Source organism: Ceratosolen solmsi, unplaced genomic scaffold, assembly GCF_000503995.2.
Source record: "Ceratosolen solmsi marchali unplaced genomic scaffold, CerSol_1.0 scaffold28, whole genome shotgun sequence".
Classification (NCBI taxonomy): domain Eukaryota; kingdom Metazoa; phylum Arthropoda; class Insecta; order Hymenoptera; family Agaonidae; genus Ceratosolen; species Ceratosolen solmsi.
Window position 1 is genome coordinate 4,707,709 of NW_011948429.1, and position 19,978 is coordinate 4,727,686.

Consider the following 19,978-nt stretch of genomic DNA (forward strand, 5'->3'; position numbering starts at 1 on the left):
AATACCCATAAATCTTAATTGTATGTAAATTATTAACATTGCTATTATAATTTAATCGATAAAAAGCTATTATCACTTGAATCGGGCGTGAGCACATTCTCAACAGCAATCGACCACATGGATACAGAACCTGATTGACCATCCAATGGGCACTTGTGCGTAGTTCGAGAAATGCACTTCAGATGGCCAATCATAAGGTTACAAAGTTATACGAGCGAAGGAGCGATCGAGGAAGGACGGCAAGAGCATAACTAGAAGACAGTAATGGCTGTATTACTGTCGTTTGTTCGTATAGTTCTTGCGACAAGATATATTATTTCTTAAAGTTAATCGGTATTGTTCATGCGTAGCTATGTTTGATTTACTCGAGAGTCAATAGCCAGCGGGCGTTGATCGTGTTAAAGGTACACTTTATCCTGGAGTACAAATTTTGGTACTATTAAAGCTACCCGGGAAAGGCGTGGATCATAACCTCAAACGTACGCGAAGGCAGAAGAATTGTTGTTCTTGTTAGAAAAGGAGAATACAATGGCAATGAGCGAGGACTTTAGTTTTGCCGAGTTGTGCAGACTCTGTTCATTGAAAAGTAATCATCAGATGCAAATTTTTGATAAAGAGGGCGAGCAGAGACAGCTACTCTTCAAAATACGGTCGTGTATACCGGCGGTGGTGAGTAAAGCAAGTCATATCCACCGAACGCGGGTCATATTTTTATATGATTAGGGGGAAAATAATTACTTTCTGTACGTGCATGTAGGGTTTGGTGCATATACATAATAATGCCCGAAGTACGCGATAAGGCTAATTCTAAAATTATCTATCTTCAGCTATACTTTGTACTGTCACTTTTTATTTGGCAAGATTAATCCAAACTGTCTTCATTTTTATGTTGTAGATAACTAAAGAAGATGCTTTACCGAAAAATATTTGTCAGAGGTGTGTGTATAAATTGGATATGTTTTATGAATTTCGTGTAAGCTGCATGACAACTGACACAGTCTTAAAAAATTATGCAGATAGTTTAAAACATTTAGCAGCATCGGTAAATCACCAGGTAAAGCGATATTATATTTCTTTATACATATGTTAAATTGGTAAATACATATTTATGAAATATACTCTCAATATATTATTTAAATTAAAATGTCTTCAATGGTTATAAGTACTTAATAAAATTGGATAGCATATAGTGATATCGATATAGAAAATGCATTATTAAAAGTTATTATCAATAAGAATAACAGATTCTTATGCATTTACATATAAAATATCACAATACGTGCATAAGAATTATCAAGAATCCATAAAATTACATTTAAATGTCATTAATTTATACATTTACATAACATGTATAAATCAAATCAACGATGGATCAATTTTATCATTAATTAAATACAATTAAATAGATAATACATTTTTTAATAAGTTATTGAAATTATGTTTTAGGGAATTTTTTTATTTATTAATAAACATTTGCGATTACTTTTCTCTTGAAATTAATTGGAATTAAACGATTAAACATTATCATTTAAATTTTACAATCATCTGTAGCTACTATAGCTATTATATATATATATATATATATATATATATATATATAAACATATTTGCTTGTTTTATAAGCACTCGGTAATACGTTAATGTTTCTGATACAAATGCCTCGGAAACAGCATACTATTGTTGCACCTTCAACGCTGCTATTGTGCACTTGAGCGCGCATGCGCAGATTGTCATGCTTAAACCTGACTGGCAGAAATGAGAGCGTAATTACAATCAGTTACTATCCCAGAACTCAATTCCTATTTATTTCGGAAGTAGGATAGTAGTAAGTAGATAATAATTAAATTATCGTTTTCATTTTAGTTTTGAAAATGTAAACTTAAAATCATCGATAGGTCAGTCTGTCTAATTTTAACTTGCATTCTTGAGGTTGAGCCCATGACGTTTGTGAGTAAAATCAATGCTCCACATCAGAATTACTACTACATACAATGAAATTTATGTAGCTTACCATACAGAATATAATTTATTAACGCATTTAACGAAGTATTTTTATATGTTCGTACTATTGTTTTGCAGCGCTATTGTCGAGTGATTTAAGTAAAAAATTTAATATTTTGCATAGCAGTCATGCATTGCGGATAAATAGTATAAATTAGCAGATGGATCGTAATACTGGGTGAATGAAGCACGTGGCTAAGTGAGTAGTTAGTGACCGGAAATTCGTAAATGCAAAAAGTTTAAGTAGATTTTAAACGACACAGAGCCGATGGTGCCAAAGGAAAAAGGAGATATCGGGAAGAAGATAAGGGTACTCGACCTCCTCCCTCGGCCAACTTCAGGCAAGGGGTTGCGGCCACCCTTCGACGTAGGGTGTGTGCGCGCACGTGTGGGTGTTGCAATCGCAACCTCCACGTCTCCTCGTTGGCGAGACGCTATATTGATCGGCTCGCGTGAGGTCCGGCCGGTCTTCCCTACCTCTGACATACTCAACCCCTCCCCCACCCTATAATTCGCCCACGCGACACGCGCCTCATCTACTCTATTTTAATGTACAGAGACAAAAGAAAGCGAAAGTCGAGCTTTCTGTTACATATTTTTCTTTTTCGTTTAGTCGTGCATTCCGCATTCTTTCTCTCCGTCTTTATTTTTCCAATCATTTCTATTTCATCAAGTAAATTAGGACTTTGCTGTTGTTTCCTTTGTTTACTACTACTACTACTACGTTTGCTTGGTCACGGTACACTGAACCTGCCAAATCGTTAGAGACTTAATTCGCGTATTGCTTTATCGGTTCTATTTATTGTTTTAGTTTTCATCTACTCACCTTTTTTGCATCAACCCTTTTCACCTTTTCACTTTTTCTCTTCGTTTTATGTTATTCGGTGCCTCTATTCCTTTTAGTCTTAATGCTTATAGTGTTTATATAATCTATATATTTTATATAATTTTTATAATTTATATAATTCTATATAATTTATATAATCTATTGTAACTTGATTACCATAAAAACCTTAAAATTTTCTTATGTCATATTAAATTCCTTATATTCTCTTATTAATACAGAAATAAATTAACATAAAACGTATTTCAAAATGGAATTTATAGATAGAGAGCTAGATTGATAGATATTTAATATATAATGAAACGATACGAAAGTAGACTTTACTAATTAGTTTCTATAATAATTATTGAATAAAATTGATTCAATATATATTTAATAAAAAATTAACGGACATCGTAACCCAAACGACTAAAGTTTAAAAACTACAACCCTTCAAAATTAAAAAATCTAATTTATTTTAAGATAGTAGTATAGTATTATCATGTGATATAATATAAATATGTAATAATAGCAAATGTGTCGAATTAGAATATTGTATTAAAGTAATCGTATTAAAAAGTAATTTCACGTTACTAGATTAACTGAGGATAAAATCTCATTTGAGTTTAACGATTAATTGTGCTACAATTGTAAAAAGAATAATTACAATATTTATTTTTAAAAAATTGTTATATAAAATTTGTAATTGTTGATTATTTTCAAATTGTATAATTTAATTTTCTCTGTTTGATAAAACATTTTATATTTAGTTGATTTTAATTTATCAGATATCACTTAGTATTTTAATAAATAAGTAATAAAATTATTAAAAATTGTAAGAGTTTTGCAAAGTTTAATAGAGTTAGGTGAAACTGTTTAATTTAAACAATAGGAACTCTGTCATACAACATATTTTAATGAAATGTGTTCATATCAAATTAATAAATAAAATTCTCATGTTATAGAAAATGTTCGATTACATAGTAGTAGTTCAATAAAACAATATTCGGTTAAATTTTATAATAATCAAGAAAATTTAATTAGAGTAATATAAATTTGCTTCTGTCTATAGTGTAATATAATAATTTATCTTCACTATGTAAATTTATAACAAATTACAACAAGATAAAACGGCTTATTTTTTTTAATAAAATATCCAAAAGAATTTCTAATATAGTATATGACAAATATTAAATTAATTATAAAGATGCTTTAGATTAAATAAAAAATAATAAGTAAATTTATATTAATATAAAAAAAAACGAGAGAAGAATTTAAGTCAATATAGATAAAATATTTAGTTTGGAATTGTTAATAGATTAAAAGTGCATTAATATAAACTATGCTAGTTGTTCTTATAATTATAAAAATACATTGTAATAAATTACATAAGTAATAGTGAAAATAATAAAATTAAACAATTGGGGAATTATATTATGAAAATACTTGAATTTATTTTACTATAAAAAAATGGACTTTTATTTTTCATTCGGTAATATTACTTTTATTTCTTTGTTAATATCAAATATAATATGTAGCAAAGTAAAATAAAGAAAATAAAAGATGCAATAAATGATATATTGATGGGTTATATTATATACTCTTACATTTCTTCAATATGGGTAATTAAATCATACGGATTAAGATAATGTTTATGCGTTCAAAATAAGCTTATCGGACAGATAAAAAAATTTTCAATGCTTTTCCCGTTTCTCTTCGTTTTGAAAGTTTGTCTTTCAATTCCAACGAAATCGGTTGCTCGCTCATTGGCAATTCCTTTGAAAAATTATCGTTGTTTATCAGGATGGGGAAGACTAAAGGCAAGTCGAATGTTGACCGTGTGATTCTTTTTCTTCGATTACAGGTGCAGAACCGCGCGTCATTCTCTCTCTCTCTCTCTCTCTCTCACTCACTCACTCACTCACTCACTCACTCACTCACTCACTCACTCACTCACTCACTCACTCACTCACTCACTCACTCACTCACTCACTCACTCACTCACTCACTCACTCACTCACTCACTCACTCGCTCTCTCACTTTCAACATATACGCACACGTGCGCGCGCGCGCGCGAGAGATAGAGAGAGAGAGAGAGAGAGAGAGAGAGAGTGTAGTAGTAGACAGACTCGTACTCCTTTTTTCCGCGAGCATCACAGGGCGTTTTTAACGATCCGGTCGCGCGCATAGCTTCGGTCGCCTCAGCCACTGGCAATCGTGCAGACGCGGCTCTGCACGTAAAACCTGTTCCTGCCATGGCTCGCGATGAAAAAAGGGGGGATCCCCCTACGTATCTTCGCTCTCTTCGGCATCCTCGTCGTCTTACTTTCGCGGTGCAGACGGTACACTTACTTTGTCATCGTACCGTGCACCGCGCCACTGACGCGAGAGGGATACGTTGTACGCCTTTTACGAACTCCCCCGGCTTAATAAGTGAAGAACCTCGGGTGCGTAATGAATGACTTTTTTTGACTTGGGATTTCAGCTGAATTGTCTAAAATTACCGAGTGGACAAGAGCTAATCGTTTCCATATGCTAATACACGAAGCTATCCTTACTTAAATGTCCCATTGAAATTCATGTCAAACATTAACGAGACAAGTTCTTTAATTGGGGAAACCGGACAGGATAATTGCAAAGCTCTCTACTTTGTCCTTCTCGGGAGTAATGCTTTGATTTAACAAGTAAACTCCCTTATCTGTCATCAATCCTTTTTTTTTTTTTTTTTTTTAATTTTATTATAATTTTTTAAGTTTACTCTCATTTTTCTCGTTTTTTTTTTTATTCTTTTTTTCTCTTCTTTGTTAAACATTATATTCCTTTTATTGTTTTAATCGGACAGGCATCGTCCATTTTTATTTTGTATTTCATTGCGATTTCAAGATCGTTAAATAAGCTCGTATAACAGCTACTCACATCGATCGTGTCTTTCATATAATCATTCTTTAATTTTTGAAATAAAATCATGTCATTGCAACACAAAAATAATGATATACGAATATTTTATTTTTATTATATATATATAATACTAGCGAGATAAATGTTTTAGAAAACAATAATATCCCTGGTATCCCTGGTAAATTAAATATTTTTCATAATATGTATGTAGAATAGTGGTAATTTTATAATTTATAGAAGTTAGTAATACAAAACTTCGAATGAACAAACAATTAATTAATACTAGGACTTTTGTATATTATTACTACATTGAACTTTGGAAATATTTGGAAATTACGAAGATTTATTCGGGATGGAATTTTATTTTTATTTATAATATAGATATAAGCAAAAATTTATTATGTTTTACTTCAGATTATTAATTATAATTGTATTCTATTAGATAAATCATGAATAGTTTTATAATGTTTAATATTTTATTGTACATGTATATTTTGAAGTTCTACTTATACATACATTTTTAAATAATCATGGAAAAAAAAAAAAAATAATTTTTTGCTTAAAAATTTAAGAAAAACCTTAATTCTACTACTATATTGCCAATAATTCTTTAAAATATATATTAAAATACAAAATAAAGTGTTTTAATATAATTATTAATATTTAATGTAGTACATTAGTGTAAATTTTTAATTATTAGTCATTTATTATTATTATATTTATAGAAATTTTATTAATTTTCTTGGTATTTAGATACAGGTTATAAAATAAACGGAAAATGCTTTAAGATGCTCATGTATCGAATATTCAGTAAAGCCGGTTATTCCTCGCATTTTTAATTTAATATTTGGTTTTCGTTCATATATGTTATCTGCGTTAATAAAAATTCTCAATAATATTACGTAGTTTTATATATACTTTGTTTCAATGAATTAATTTATTTGAAAATTTATAAATAATACGAGAGAATTTTTATTCCAAACAGTATGCTTTAATATTTCTGTTTTGTACGGAAAGTTAAAAACAAAAATCTTAACGTCTGATATTTGTATTTATTTTCAACTTTAAAAAGTCTTACATCAGCTAACGATTGAATGCCAAATGTTATTGTGTATACTATAATAGTAGCGAAATAATTGTTTTTAGAAAACAATAATACATCCTCGGTAAATTAAATATTTTCCATAATATCATATTCTATCGATTTTTCAAATTTATTTTTATTTTTTTAATAGTTCTGTTTATACGTTAAATTTTCATCTAGTAATCGGTATGGGATATGAGTTGTCTTTCGCCATCGATCCTTGAAAAAAAAAAAATATCTTCAAAACACATGAATACCGAGTATAATATAAACCTTTATATGTTGTATGCTGATTAATACGTTGAGCAGTTGTCGAGAGTCTGCTAATCGTTCACATATTCGTAAAAGAAAATATAGACTACGGCTGCGCCCGCGGACAGAGAGGCTTGAAGTAAAAGGAAGAAAGGGAGCTGTAGAGGCGCGAACGAGAGGAGACAAAAGAGCAGTAAAAAATGCAGCAGCCAGCAGAGCAACGCCGACGGGGGAGTAAATTAAGCGGCGCGAAATGGAAGTAGAGGATACGGTAGGATGGCAGCAGGATGGCAGCAGGATGGCAGCAGGAGGCGGGTGGCCGATCCTCGTTGGTAGAGGTGATTGAGGCTGCAGCGTCCGCGGGGATTTCCGCGGGCTCATCGGGCTCGGGGACACGCGTGCAACGTCGCCGAGTAGCTCCTCTTCTGTTTGGCCAATGTCAGTGTCAAGGTCAGCCGGGCGACGCACCGCGCCGCAATCTGGCGGCGCCCGGGGAAAGGAGCATAAGGGGATGGTCGGGTAGCGCTGGTGAGGTAGGGGCGAGGAGGCAATGGGTATGCGCGCGCGACTCTTGATTCTACGAGGCTTGGCTCCCGCGACTAGTTGGCGAAGTCAGTTTTACGACGGGGAGCTGCCGCGGCGTGACGCGTCCGACGGGTGAACCCTTGGGCACGAAGTTCCATAGGGGTGTGTTAGCCCCGTCTCTAGTCGGTGAGGATTTAAGTGGCTCCTCCTCGGGCAGGAGGACCATTTGGAACGAATCACGAATGTTGACTGACGGGCGCTCTGCCAAGCGTGTAGATATTTTTTAAACCTCAACTTTATTCGAGCAATCGCAGTTGTCTCGGAAGAGAGTACAAACGATTGTACCTATGAGGAGAATCGCCAATTGAATGTGGATTTTGATGCGATAAAGATTTGATCGACATTTACATGGATATCTACGTTATTTGGAGAAAGTTGTTGTTATCCGAGTTTTAATTCTTTAGCATTACAGTACCAATACTACAATATTATCTTTGATTAATGATAATGAAATTTATATTGATAAATGGTTTTCTAAACCACGTGTATGTATATGTTTATATATATTTATATACACGTGGTAATGAAATATTTATTATAGTAACCTAATTAATTTAATTTTATGTACTGGTGTTAGATAATATATAATCGATTTATACAAGAGACTTTTATTATTAATGTTGCATTTAGTTGTTCCAACAAAACTGTTCGTACGTAATAACGCTTATGAAAATTTAGTTAAAATTATTTAATATAAAAGTTTATATTTCGTTTCTTAAAATTCATCTTAAATCAATATGTTTACCTATGTTACGTGAATTTCATGGATTATGCATTTCGTGCCACTGAAAAATTCATCGATGACTGAAACTAGAAAATTTCAAGTAGTGCTGACATCGGCAAAATTATGTCAATGTGTTATATTACACGCGATCTTTAATATTTTCACCTACTGGAATATTTTTTCTTTATTTTTTAGTCTTACTAGTTATGAGTCATATAATTATTAAGAGTTCAATCGATTATAGTGATATAAAATGTTCTATGTATTTTTATCTCATTGATTAAATTCATCCCTACCAACTTTTATATAAGAAAAAGATTGATAAGAATAAATATAAAACAACCGAATTATTTATTACATGCATTATAAAAAGATGAAATGTTATTCTTAAATAATATCTAAGAGCCGATTTATTAAAATTAAAAATATCTTGCTAGTTATAATTACTAAGAACTATTAACTAGTTATATCGGCATAACTATAAGATATAATAAACAAAAGTATTAATGATTGACGAGAGAGTTATAATTTTCAGAATATTTTTCGCAATTACTTACAACTCTTTAAAAAAAAAGTTCAATTGAATTGCACAGTCTGAAATTTTTTAATACCAATAGAATAATTTACTGGTTTAATTTAATTTTCTTGTTTTAATAAAAGTTATAAGACGAATAAGTTTTTTTTTTTTACAAATACATGGTTCGATGGACAAAAAAATAATTAAATTTCAATAATAGTCAAGTTCAATTATATAAATGTTTTCTAGAATATATTTCATTAACTATAAAATTAATATAAAAATAATTATATGAATTTATTATTCTTTCATGAAAATTGTAGCATAAAATTTTCAGTATCAACTCTGTTAGAATGAAAAGTATTTTAAAATGTTAATTTTAAGTGTAAATAATTTTATTATATAAATGCAGTCTTGCTATTTCAAAGTTTATAATCACAATAGTATTGGATAGTTTTTTATATGTCCCAATCGTTAATAACAAATAATTTTGTATATTGAAATTAGATAATAAATGCGTTACTAGTTCTATTCGTTAATAATTTTAATTTTTATGTATCGTAACGTAAAATTTTATAACTTATTCGAATATGTTTGCACACAATTATTGTAATTCTAAATTGGCAAGTATCGGATTTTTAAGTAAAAGATTTTCATTTGACATTTACAGCAGCCAAAGTATTTATTTTAACTATTGATAAAAATCTCATAAATAATTATTATATTTTAAGAATAGTCATATCGTTTTTTGACAATGTAAATTTATAATAATATTGAGTGAATAATATGATGTATTTAGATTTACAGAAGACTTATTTATATATATTAAATTTATATATTTTTTATTTATATATTAAATTAAATTAAATATACAAAACTTTTAATTTTGCACAATATTAGCATTTTCTTATTAGAAATTTATGATTTTTTTTAAATATTTGATGTTACATTGATTGTAAAGTATTCGTTACATTTTCTAAATTCGTAATAAATATATAATATAAAAAATATGTTATTCGCACACACTAATATCAATCCTATTATAATAATTGTAAAACATTTGAAATATATTTAGGCCTAAATTCAACAAGGAAATTAATCAAATAAATATCGCCGAAGTAATATTTTTAGATATTATAATATTAAATTAAACAGTTTATCGGATACTACAATATATATATATATGCAAGTGGGTTGACATTATTCGAGTTATTATTTGAACTATAAAGTATACAAATAATTATATTTAAAGATTATAAGTTTGCTTGAAAACTTCGAACTTAAAAATTAAATGCGTATGAAGCCAACATTTACACTGTATGAAATTTTATTAAAATTAGCTATTATAAAATTTTATCTAAGGTAATGGTTTGATTTTTACGTGAATACTTATTTGGATTAATTTTTGTTTATGTTATGCTTGTTTTTGGCAATGTAGGTTGGAAAATGAGAATTGAAAATTCTTTAATTTAACGAAATATTAAACGGTAATCGTTGAAAAATATATCGTACAATTAATCAAATCTGAAAATAAATGAAATAGAAAATAAAAAGGCAGGTTATTAACCATAATTAAACCTCGATCTTTTGTAATTCTCTATTGACTCGGAAAGCCGTGGAGCGTTTGAATAGTGACGGTTAGTTATTTCATTCCATTGCATTCGTGTTTACAATTCTGCATTCTCGGAAATGTTGATGTCGATGTTTATGCCCATGCCGATATCCAGTCGGTTTCACTACATTACACTCATGACGGCATTGATAATACCTAAGCTTTTAAAAATACTAGGCACAATTGCGATTTTTGCCTCTCTATCTCCGGTTTAGCCGCGGCAGCCGTGGCGGCGGCGGTGGCGGCGTCGCCGGCGACAACAGCAGTAACAGCAACAGTAACAACAGTGTCGGTGGCCTCTGCATAGTATTGGCCCCCAGGACGTATATCGGTGCATAAGGTCGTTGCCGAAGGATCGATACTTCTCTCCCGTCGACCTTCGCCTCGCGCGTCGGCAGCCGCGCACGCATGCACTCACGCACACGCACGCACGCGCGCGCGGCAGACGAACGTGCACGCGCCGAGCGTGTGGACACATGTATGTAGAGGCGTGCGCATGATCCCTTCCCGATGAGGCACGGAGGAGAGGACGGTTGCATGGATTCTCTGCTCCTTTGGCTTCTGCCTTCTTCGTCGTTTCGTCTCGCGTAAGTATTGGATGCGAAGTAGAGATAAAAAAAGGATGTGCCGTGCCGACCGAGGGACAGCAACTCGAGGAGTCCTGCCGAATGCTGCCGCTGCTGCTACTGCTGTTATAGCACACCAGTCGATTTACAATCTTTTGTTGCTACATTCGACGTCTTTCCAATATTTTCTTTCCTTATTCTCACCATTGCTTATTTGTACGTGTTTGTTTATCGGTCTATTTGTTGTTGTCTAAATATTTCATTCTGCTCAGGTTTAGGTAGCGTCGATCTTTATTTGTCGTATAAAAGCGGGATGTGTAAGTGTTGGCTTTGGACCATGAATTTTTACCTTTTCTTTTTCAATTCTGAATTACAAAAGTCGAAATTATAGATATAATCAATTTTTAATCTTAAACACGAGTAATAATTTAATGATTAATTTACAAAAGCGTATAAAAACATTTTGTAATTTATGCATTTCTCTATATATTTCAGAAATGTAAATTCATGTTTTCATAAAGCTGAGAATAAGATATTCTTAAAGAGCAACGGCATCGATAAGGATTTTCAAAAAATTAATTTAAGTATCGGGGCTAATTTATTCATAACAAATTCTTCCTATTCAAATATATTTAGTGGGATATTAAAATTATACAGAGCAGATCGCAGGGTTGATTGAAGGATAATAGAAGTAGCGCTTATTGGATAAGGAGGTTTTATATACGATTCATGATGAGTTGGCATACCGGAATTGTGAATAAGACTTGGTGGATAACCACGTGATAATTTCTTAAAGAAAGCCTATGAAAAATCTATTATGCTCATAGTACTATTACTTTCGTAGTTAATTGTGGAATTAATTGATGAATGCGCAGGGTTGCAGACTCTTAGCGCTTCAATTTCTCAACTACTGTTTTATTCCCTCGGAAATCACATTTTATTCTACAATGATTTCTCGTAATGCTATATTGTAATGCTTTAATTGCATTTAACATTTTAATAAATTTGTTAGATATATGTATCCCAGGATGCAATATAGGATCATTCAATTTTACATTCAAACTCATATTATTCAAATGCTTACGTTTATATAAAAATTTAGTTGTAAAAATTTTGAATTTAATGAAATAATGGTAAATCTCATTATGATTGAGAAAAGTATGCTCCTTGAGTGACAGAAGCGGCGGAGAGATTTTTTTGTGCAAAGCAAGTAAATGAAATGGAAGCGACGAGTTATCGCTCGATTCTTTTAAGAATAATGTCAGTATTGCGCGTGTAAAAAAGCTTCGTTAATACTCGAAATCGTTGGGTAAAGATCTTTAAGGATGTGGTGTACTGCGTCTGTCTGCCTAAGCTCTTCGAATCTCTCTTCTACCTCTTCACTCACTCGCTCACACTCATTCTTTTCCTCTCTTTCTCTCTCTCTCTCTCTCTCTCTCTCTGTCTGTCTGTCTGTCTGTCTGTCTGTCTGTCTGTCTGTCTGTCTGTCTCTCTGTCTCTGTGTGTCGACTTCGACAAAGCGTTGGCCGAGACGAGGCGAGCGCTTGTAAATCGCCGAAAAAACTTCATTTCGCTTTCACGGAGCAGAAGAGCGAGAGCGAGGGAGTAGGAGGGACTGCTTCGAGCCTCTTTTAACAACGCAACGGTTTCGTTTCGCATTTCTTCCCATTTTTTTTCGAAGGCTCGATGTCGTGGCCGCGGCGCAGCAGCGTCGTCCTTTGGCTTCGCCTCCCGTACCTCCTCCCCGCTCCCGACAGAATACCCCTTCACCGCTACCACCGCCGCTCCCGCCCCCGCCCGCGCCCCTCGGCTACTCCTTCCGCCGCCACTCTTCCACCGCATCGAGTCGCGGCCGGCGTCGTTTTCCCTCCTTTCCGTTCGTGAGAACACATCCGTGGCGGCGCTCCGAGGTCCGAGGCCTTGTTTCGTCGGTTCGTTATTGGAGCAACGGACGTAGATCGGCGCGCAGCTTCCGTTGTCCTACGCATTGGTGCTCCGCGTCATTTGTCGCTCCTTCATCTCGCCTCCCCTGGTGACCCGAGGATGCCGTTGCCCGTTGGTGTCTATTCGGTTTACATTTAGCCATCCTCGTCTCTTGACCTTCTTTTTTTGTCCAGGCGATTTTGGCCTTCTGACTCGCCGCGATTTCTTTCCGAGCTTACTCGCATACTTTTATAACGAGCTCGTTATATTTTGCGCCCCGTTCGCAATTTATTCTCGCGTACTGCTGTGTTCTTCTGTGATAATATCCATTTCCATTGTATTAAGCCAGCTGCCAATCGTTATACTTATGCCACGCGAGGGAAGTTGCAATGCCAGTTATTGACGTCGCATCAGAAATACAATTATTGTCGAATCACTTGAACAGGGACATCGAAATTCTCGATAGTACGACGTTGACGTGTTATCTTTATTGAGTTTCTCGAGCTAGTGAAGTGAAATTTTATAGTATGTGATAAAAAGTGACTATTGACCTTTGCGGGTAGTGAGATTCATAGAACTTTTTCCATCTGCGCATCCGTGAAAAATGCAGTATTTAAACTACAACAATACACCTGGGAATTTTGATTTTGAGAAAAATTTCAAAATATTTTGTGTAAGTAAGATTGCCAAACTAATTACATTGTAGTTTTTATAATATATAAGAATGCACTCTTAATAATTAAAATATTAATTTTTTTAATTTCTCAAACATATATTTTTCTGGGTGAATTTATCATTTCTTACTGGGCAGACGTCGCATAAATTATGCGTTTAATCACATAACTTAATAAATGCCGAAAAATGTTATATTAATTATTAGTCGATACTTTCTCTTTGTCCGCTATATTTATTACAAATTTCCTCACGTTTCCGTAAGAAAAATGTATTTCTTTCGCGAATAATGTTGTTATTTAATCTAATTGAGCCTTAGTTGAGTCGAATGGGATTAAAAGACAGCGCTCAGCCAAAGTCAACCTTCAGTTTATTTATCAATATTACAAAATAAGATTAGAAATAATTATATACTTCTTCGTACGAGTGGATGAAAAAAAAAAAAAAAAAAATCTGCTTTTATCGTTATATTTATATAATGATATGGCAATTAAATAAGCCTATTATTCTATGAGACGATTGAGAATTTCGTTTAACGAGTCGAATTTTCATATAAATTAAGCGTATATCTGTATAGATCGCGAAGACTGGTCTTGTACGATCAGGTATGAACGAACTGACGTACATATAAGTATACTCGGCACATAAAATCGTAAACAATAATGGTTTCTTATACGTTATTCCAGCACCTAAATAGGCCTACACCTTTTTAAAGGCTTACAGTTTTTCTCCTTTTGATTGTACTATTTATAACGATCGCTTCTACTAATTTCAACTTCTGCGAATTGTTTAGCGGAGGGAATATTTGGATCGCTAGTTACGAGACAATGGCTTGTCCTCGTTGGTTAATCGCGTAATCGACTGTAAATTTAACGGAAATTTTAAAAAAATTTTGTTTTTTTGTTTTGTATTTTATTTTATCTATTTTCCCTTATTATCGTCACGATAGTAAAAATTTCATTTAATATTTTTTTTCGTTCAATTTCGAAGAAAAATTGTCTTTTATCATACTTTACAAGCATATCCAATTGTACGATAATATATGCTTTCAATTACTTTCCGACGAATGACGAATAAAATACATTATTGTTTCAATATAGTGGCATCCATTATATTATCATTTACGAATGTTACATGCACGACATCGCTATGACAAATAAAATTGAAATTATTATCGAGGAATAATTAGTTTTATCGATAGTTTCCATCGCTCAAATATTATTACGTTGATTCATTGTTATTCTAAAAAAAAAAAAACACCCTAATATTTTATTCGCATCGAATGATTTCATAGCTTTAAATTACGAAAATTAATATAAAATTTTTGAAAGATATAGTTTTAAAGTTGTGGAAGCAGCCTTTTGTTTTTCTTTTTGATCAAAGAAAAATAATCCTTTCTGTTTTTTTTTAATTATACAATGTAATTAACTTGGAATTTGCTCGAATTATATAATAATAAAAGAGTTTCAGAAATAACATTTTCCAAGTACATAAACGCAGAATACCAACGCTTTCTTTATGAAAAGTTCCGCGAAAAGCTTTTGCTGGAAATGAAATGGAAATTACATTGAAAGTTCGTTAAAATTTTCAGATAATTATAAGCTCCACAATACACTTATACCGAGAAACTAATTTCTTTGCTTGTAATCGATACCACCTACAAGTAATATCACCAAGATAAAAAGTACCAAAGTCCACCCTTTACTCGCTGTGCTAATGACTCGACTTTCAATAGTCAAGCAATCCGATCAATTAGAATTCTTTTGACACACGCAGTATAATAGAATCGCATTGAGTTCGAAGAATAGAAACGTTTTTGTCGGCGAAGTCGGGGGGCTAAGCCGACGTCCCGCGTGTTATCCGCCGAGATAATCGCGGTCTTGTCCAGACGACGATATAAATGGCCGCGTATGTGGGTATTGCGAGCTGTCAGCTGAAAGCTTGGAATTCCTTTTGGCCGCAGAGCAACGAAAAGGACAAGATGCCGAACGGCCAGCACCAGCAGCGCTCGGCCTACGTGGAGGCGCACGCGGTCGCTCATGCCGCCGTCCAGCAACATATGGCTCAGCAAGCGGCCCAGGCGAGGCTCTTGTCGGGACCCGTGCCCACCGCCGCGCCCCAGCCGCCCAATCCGACTTTCACGCTGCCTGACGACGGCCTTGGCTACGACGACGGTGTCCGCGTCCTCCGCTCCATCGGTACTTGGTGAGTAGCTCCAAATGACTCTTTCGCTCCCCCGAACGTCGGGGAAGTATTTAGTACCGTTCGTTGGCTTAATCACAGCGAGTTTGCCGGCTATACTACTGGGACAAGCGATATTTTTTTTTCTTTTTCAAATCGGAAACTATTAGTGCTTAAACTTTTCCTTAGCGCTTATCGCTCCGCTATTTTTAATTATTTTGTTTTTTATTTTTTTTTATTTTTAAATTTTTTTACCAGCTCATTCAATACCACATTAAATCATATATATTTCTACTATATATGTATTTAATTTTTTTCTTCTTCAGTTCTCTCTCTCTCTCTCTCTCTCTCTCTCTCTCTCTCTCTCTCTCTCTCTCTCTTCTTTTTTTCCTTTCTTTCAGTCATCGATACTTATGTACGTTTAAACGTAGGTAACGCTTTATGAAAGCGTTAAAGATTAAGAATATCATTCAATTTACATTTTAAATTTATAATTCATTCAGTTGTTAAAATAGTAATTTAAAAATAGTTTTTTTTTTTTGTATCTAAATCATAATTCTGATGATGTTTATATATAGGTTCTCAACATCTAAAAAATTTATTTGATTTGAAGCGCAAGGTAGCGCAATTTCTTAAAAACGTCATCGGGGCTCGACATTGCCCTCGAAATTTCGAAAATCGACAATTCTTAATCTCTTTCCAAGGTCTCCGGATTATTCATCGGCGATGCGGCCGGGTGCGGTGATGTCGGCCTTCCCGGGCGCCGCCACTGAGCCGCAGTTCGGCGGTAGCAGAGCCCAGGCATCGTCGGTGAACCAGCAGCCGCTGCGCAACGCAGCCAACATCCCGAGTAGCATAAGGCCGGGCTCCGTCTCCAAGGCGACCAATACCGGCGAACCGACGACGAAGGCTTTCGCATGCACCGTATGCGGCAAGGGTCTTGCTCGCAAGGACAAACTCGTCATCCACATGCGTATACATACGGGCGAAAAGCCCTACTCCTGCGAAGTCTGCGGTGAGAATAAGATGAGCGTCGATGTTGAATTGCTTTGTCCCACGGGAGTCGATCCTGGTCACGGTGATGCTTGTACTTTTTTTCAAACGTCGAGTCTCCTTTGGAAAGCAGCGGCTATTCGTTAAACTAACCGCCCGTTATATTGGACCTCCGGCTTAAATTAACATACAATGTGAATTATATCCAGGACCAGCGATTATGAAAATTACCTAATTGCGTAAAATTGATATTGTGTTCGATTTCTAAAGAATATTTACTAGAGCAGTAGTCGTAATAGTACGTAGTCAATTATTTTGGATGGATAGTATAGCTTTGAATTTTTGCGCATGGTGATTTTGTTAGCTACGATAAAAACCAATTCCGTTGCTTTTGATAGGCAGATAATAAAAGAAATATTAATAGCATGTTAATGTTAATGACACACGCGCGCGCGCGTATACACACCCATCCACACTTACGCACATTCTCTCCCTCTCTCTGTCTCTCTCTCTCTCTCTCTCTCTCTCTCTCTCGCGCGCGCGCAGATAAATATATAAATAGAATGTATAAAAGATACCTCAGCATTTTATAGTACAGTTCATGCCTTGAAAATAATATTTTTATTATTCAAATTAGGCATATAAAAATTTTAGAGTGCATAGTCTTTCGGTATGATGCAATTTTAAAATAAAGTTTTAAATATGCCATAAATAAATATAAGCATTATGAGGGTATTACCTTCTTTAAAATGCTCCTCAGTTGTTTTTTTTTTATACTCATTAATTTATTATTTAAACTATTGAATAATTTTTAATATAATTGTAATAAATTAAACTTTGATGTTATTCTGCATTTTATGTATAATAAAATATTTATAACTTTTTAACCTTCCATCTTAATTCTGATAAAATATTTTCTAATTTACATATTTTAAAAACATAACATACGTTTCAGTTGGAGTGGGTACAATTGTACTACGGAATCGAGCTAATTGTGTTAATTCAATTATTTCGTCGCAACTATAATGCTATTTTCAAAAACAATAACAATAATAACAACAACAATAATAACAACAATAATGATAATTATTAACGGGTTTCATTTATACACGTATTAAGGAATATATATTACACATACATTAACTTATTATATATTATATTTCTATTTTAAATTGTAAGCCATTTTTAAATAACGCACATTGAGTAAATACATATATGTTTGAATACTATTTGTGGCTGCATACTTTTTTAAGTCGAATTTTCCGTTTTATACGTGGAAAAAATATAAATATTAGCCTGTTCATGTTTTCAAATACTGCTAATGATCTAATTAGAATCGAGGGGCCAAATATTCTTACTAAACAGAATTGTAAATCTAATTTTGTATATATATATATATATATATATATATATATATATATATATATATATATATATATATCTACAGGTAAAGCATTTGCGCGAAGAGATAAATTGGTGATTCATATGAATAAATTGCGCCATCGACCAGGCGTCGCATCTCTTTCGACGCCCTCTGTAACCAGTTTGCACAATGAGCAACAACAGCAACAACAGCAACAAGCCACACAACAGCAGCAGCAACAACAGCAACAGCAGCAACAACAACAACAGCAGCAGCAGCAACAGCAACAACAACAACAACAACAACAACAACAACAGCAGCAGCCGCGCCCTGATAGTACTCAGAAACCTAAAGAAGAACCGGTCAGTTGGGCATGCGAATTGTGTGGCCGAGCATTAGCTACTAGAGAAGAATGGTCACAACATGCTAGGTACATGTAACGTTATTTACTATTATTTATTTAATAAGGTCTGTATAAATTATTAGTTAAAAGGAAATTGAATTTTTTTTTTTTTTTTTTTTTTTTTTTTTTTTTTTAAATCATTCGAGATCCCGATAGATTATTTAACATCGAATACAAATTATAAGATCTTTTATCAAATTAATCGAGCGGGACCTGTACAAGTATAACAATAAATTAGTAAAATGCAATATTCGTCTAATTAATAATTTATTTTCTATCAAACGATAAAAATATTTTTTAAACTTTCAAAATTCATTTAGCCTGTGTTTAGTTATATCGATAGTTGTGTTATTTTTCAAATATTATATTCGCGTGTGAGGCTAAAAAGTAAAGGCCTTTTTAACAAAAATCCAGAGATAACTATTTAATGATTGATGTTAGAATTATGATTTTAAAGGCAAATTAAATTATCCCTCACCGTTAATAAAAATTCGAATAATGCCGGCAGTATTGTGTGTGATCTTGTGAGGTATACTAGGTATTGGAGTTCCCGCGTCACTCGACCGACGACTTATGATTTTGCACAAAGTCCCAACGTTATTCAGCTTCTTTCATAAGTCTGTTTGATTTAAGCGCCCAAGCGGTCATGTCACGGACATGTCGTAACTTTCAATTATGTTGAGCATCTCCTCAATATCATCTTTAATGTTTTTTATGCTGAGCTCAGATAGCCGAACCTAACTGCTCTTGCACCTACAACCGTTTTCACTGTACAGATCTCATCTGGAAGCCTCTGGGCCGCCTCAGCACGCGGCAGCGTATTTCCCGGGCTCGGTACCGCCGCCACAACCGTACCCAGCCGAGAGGCACCACTGCATGATGTGCCGTACGGACTTCACGGACAAAACCGAATTCATCCTGCACGTGCGCTCACACTTCGAGCCTCACGCCCAGCAAGCGGCTGTAGCCGCCGCCGCAGCCGCGGCAGCCTCCGGCAAGCAGGACCCGGCGACCGCGGAGCTCATCGCCCGCGGCCTCGTTGATCCCTCAGGCCTTTGCAGCTAGAATATCCTCGAGCGGTCTCGTCGGCGCTTCTTGTCCTACGGCGCCTCAGTCGCACCCTCGATCCGCGTACTACCGTAGCGCACGAGTGGGAGACGCTTTTATGACGGCGAGGAGGTGGCGGTGATGGAGGGGGAGGGGGAAGAGGAGAATGAAGGGGAGGAGGAAGAGGAAGAGGAAGAGGAGGAGGAGGAGGAGGAGGAGGAGGACGAGGAGGAGGAGGAGGATGAGGAGGAGGATGATGAGGAAGAAAGCGAAGAAGAGCAAACGATCGAGGAGAATGGCAAAGACGTAGAGCTGAGTGTGAAGAAGAAAAAA

At 34.4% G+C, this 19,978-nt stretch overlaps 1 protein-coding gene across 2 annotated transcripts; it reads left to right on the forward strand.

The window, feature by feature from the left end:
- Nucleotides 1-249: 249 nt before the first annotated feature.
- Nucleotides 250-19,778, forward strand: LOC105363829 (zinc finger protein 300). 2 transcript variants are annotated; one of them, XM_011501626.1, is made up of 6 exons: nt 250-669; nt 896-1,054; nt 15,622-15,863; nt 16,544-16,854; nt 18,280-18,625; nt 19,375-19,778. In XM_011501626.1, the coding sequence occupies exons 1-6, from the start codon at nt 529-531 to the stop codon at nt 19,661-19,663; spliced, it is 1,488 nt and encodes a 495-aa protein (XP_011499928.1). In that variant the 5' UTR covers nt 250-528; the 3' UTR covers nt 19,664-19,778. The 2 variants fall into 2 exon arrangements, with proteins under 2 accessions (XP_011499928.1, XP_011499929.1); XM_011501627.1 differs by lacking the exons at nt 250-669; nt 896-1,054 and adding an exon at nt 13,301-13,659.
- The last annotated feature ends 200 nt before the right edge of the window (nt 19,779-19,978 follow it).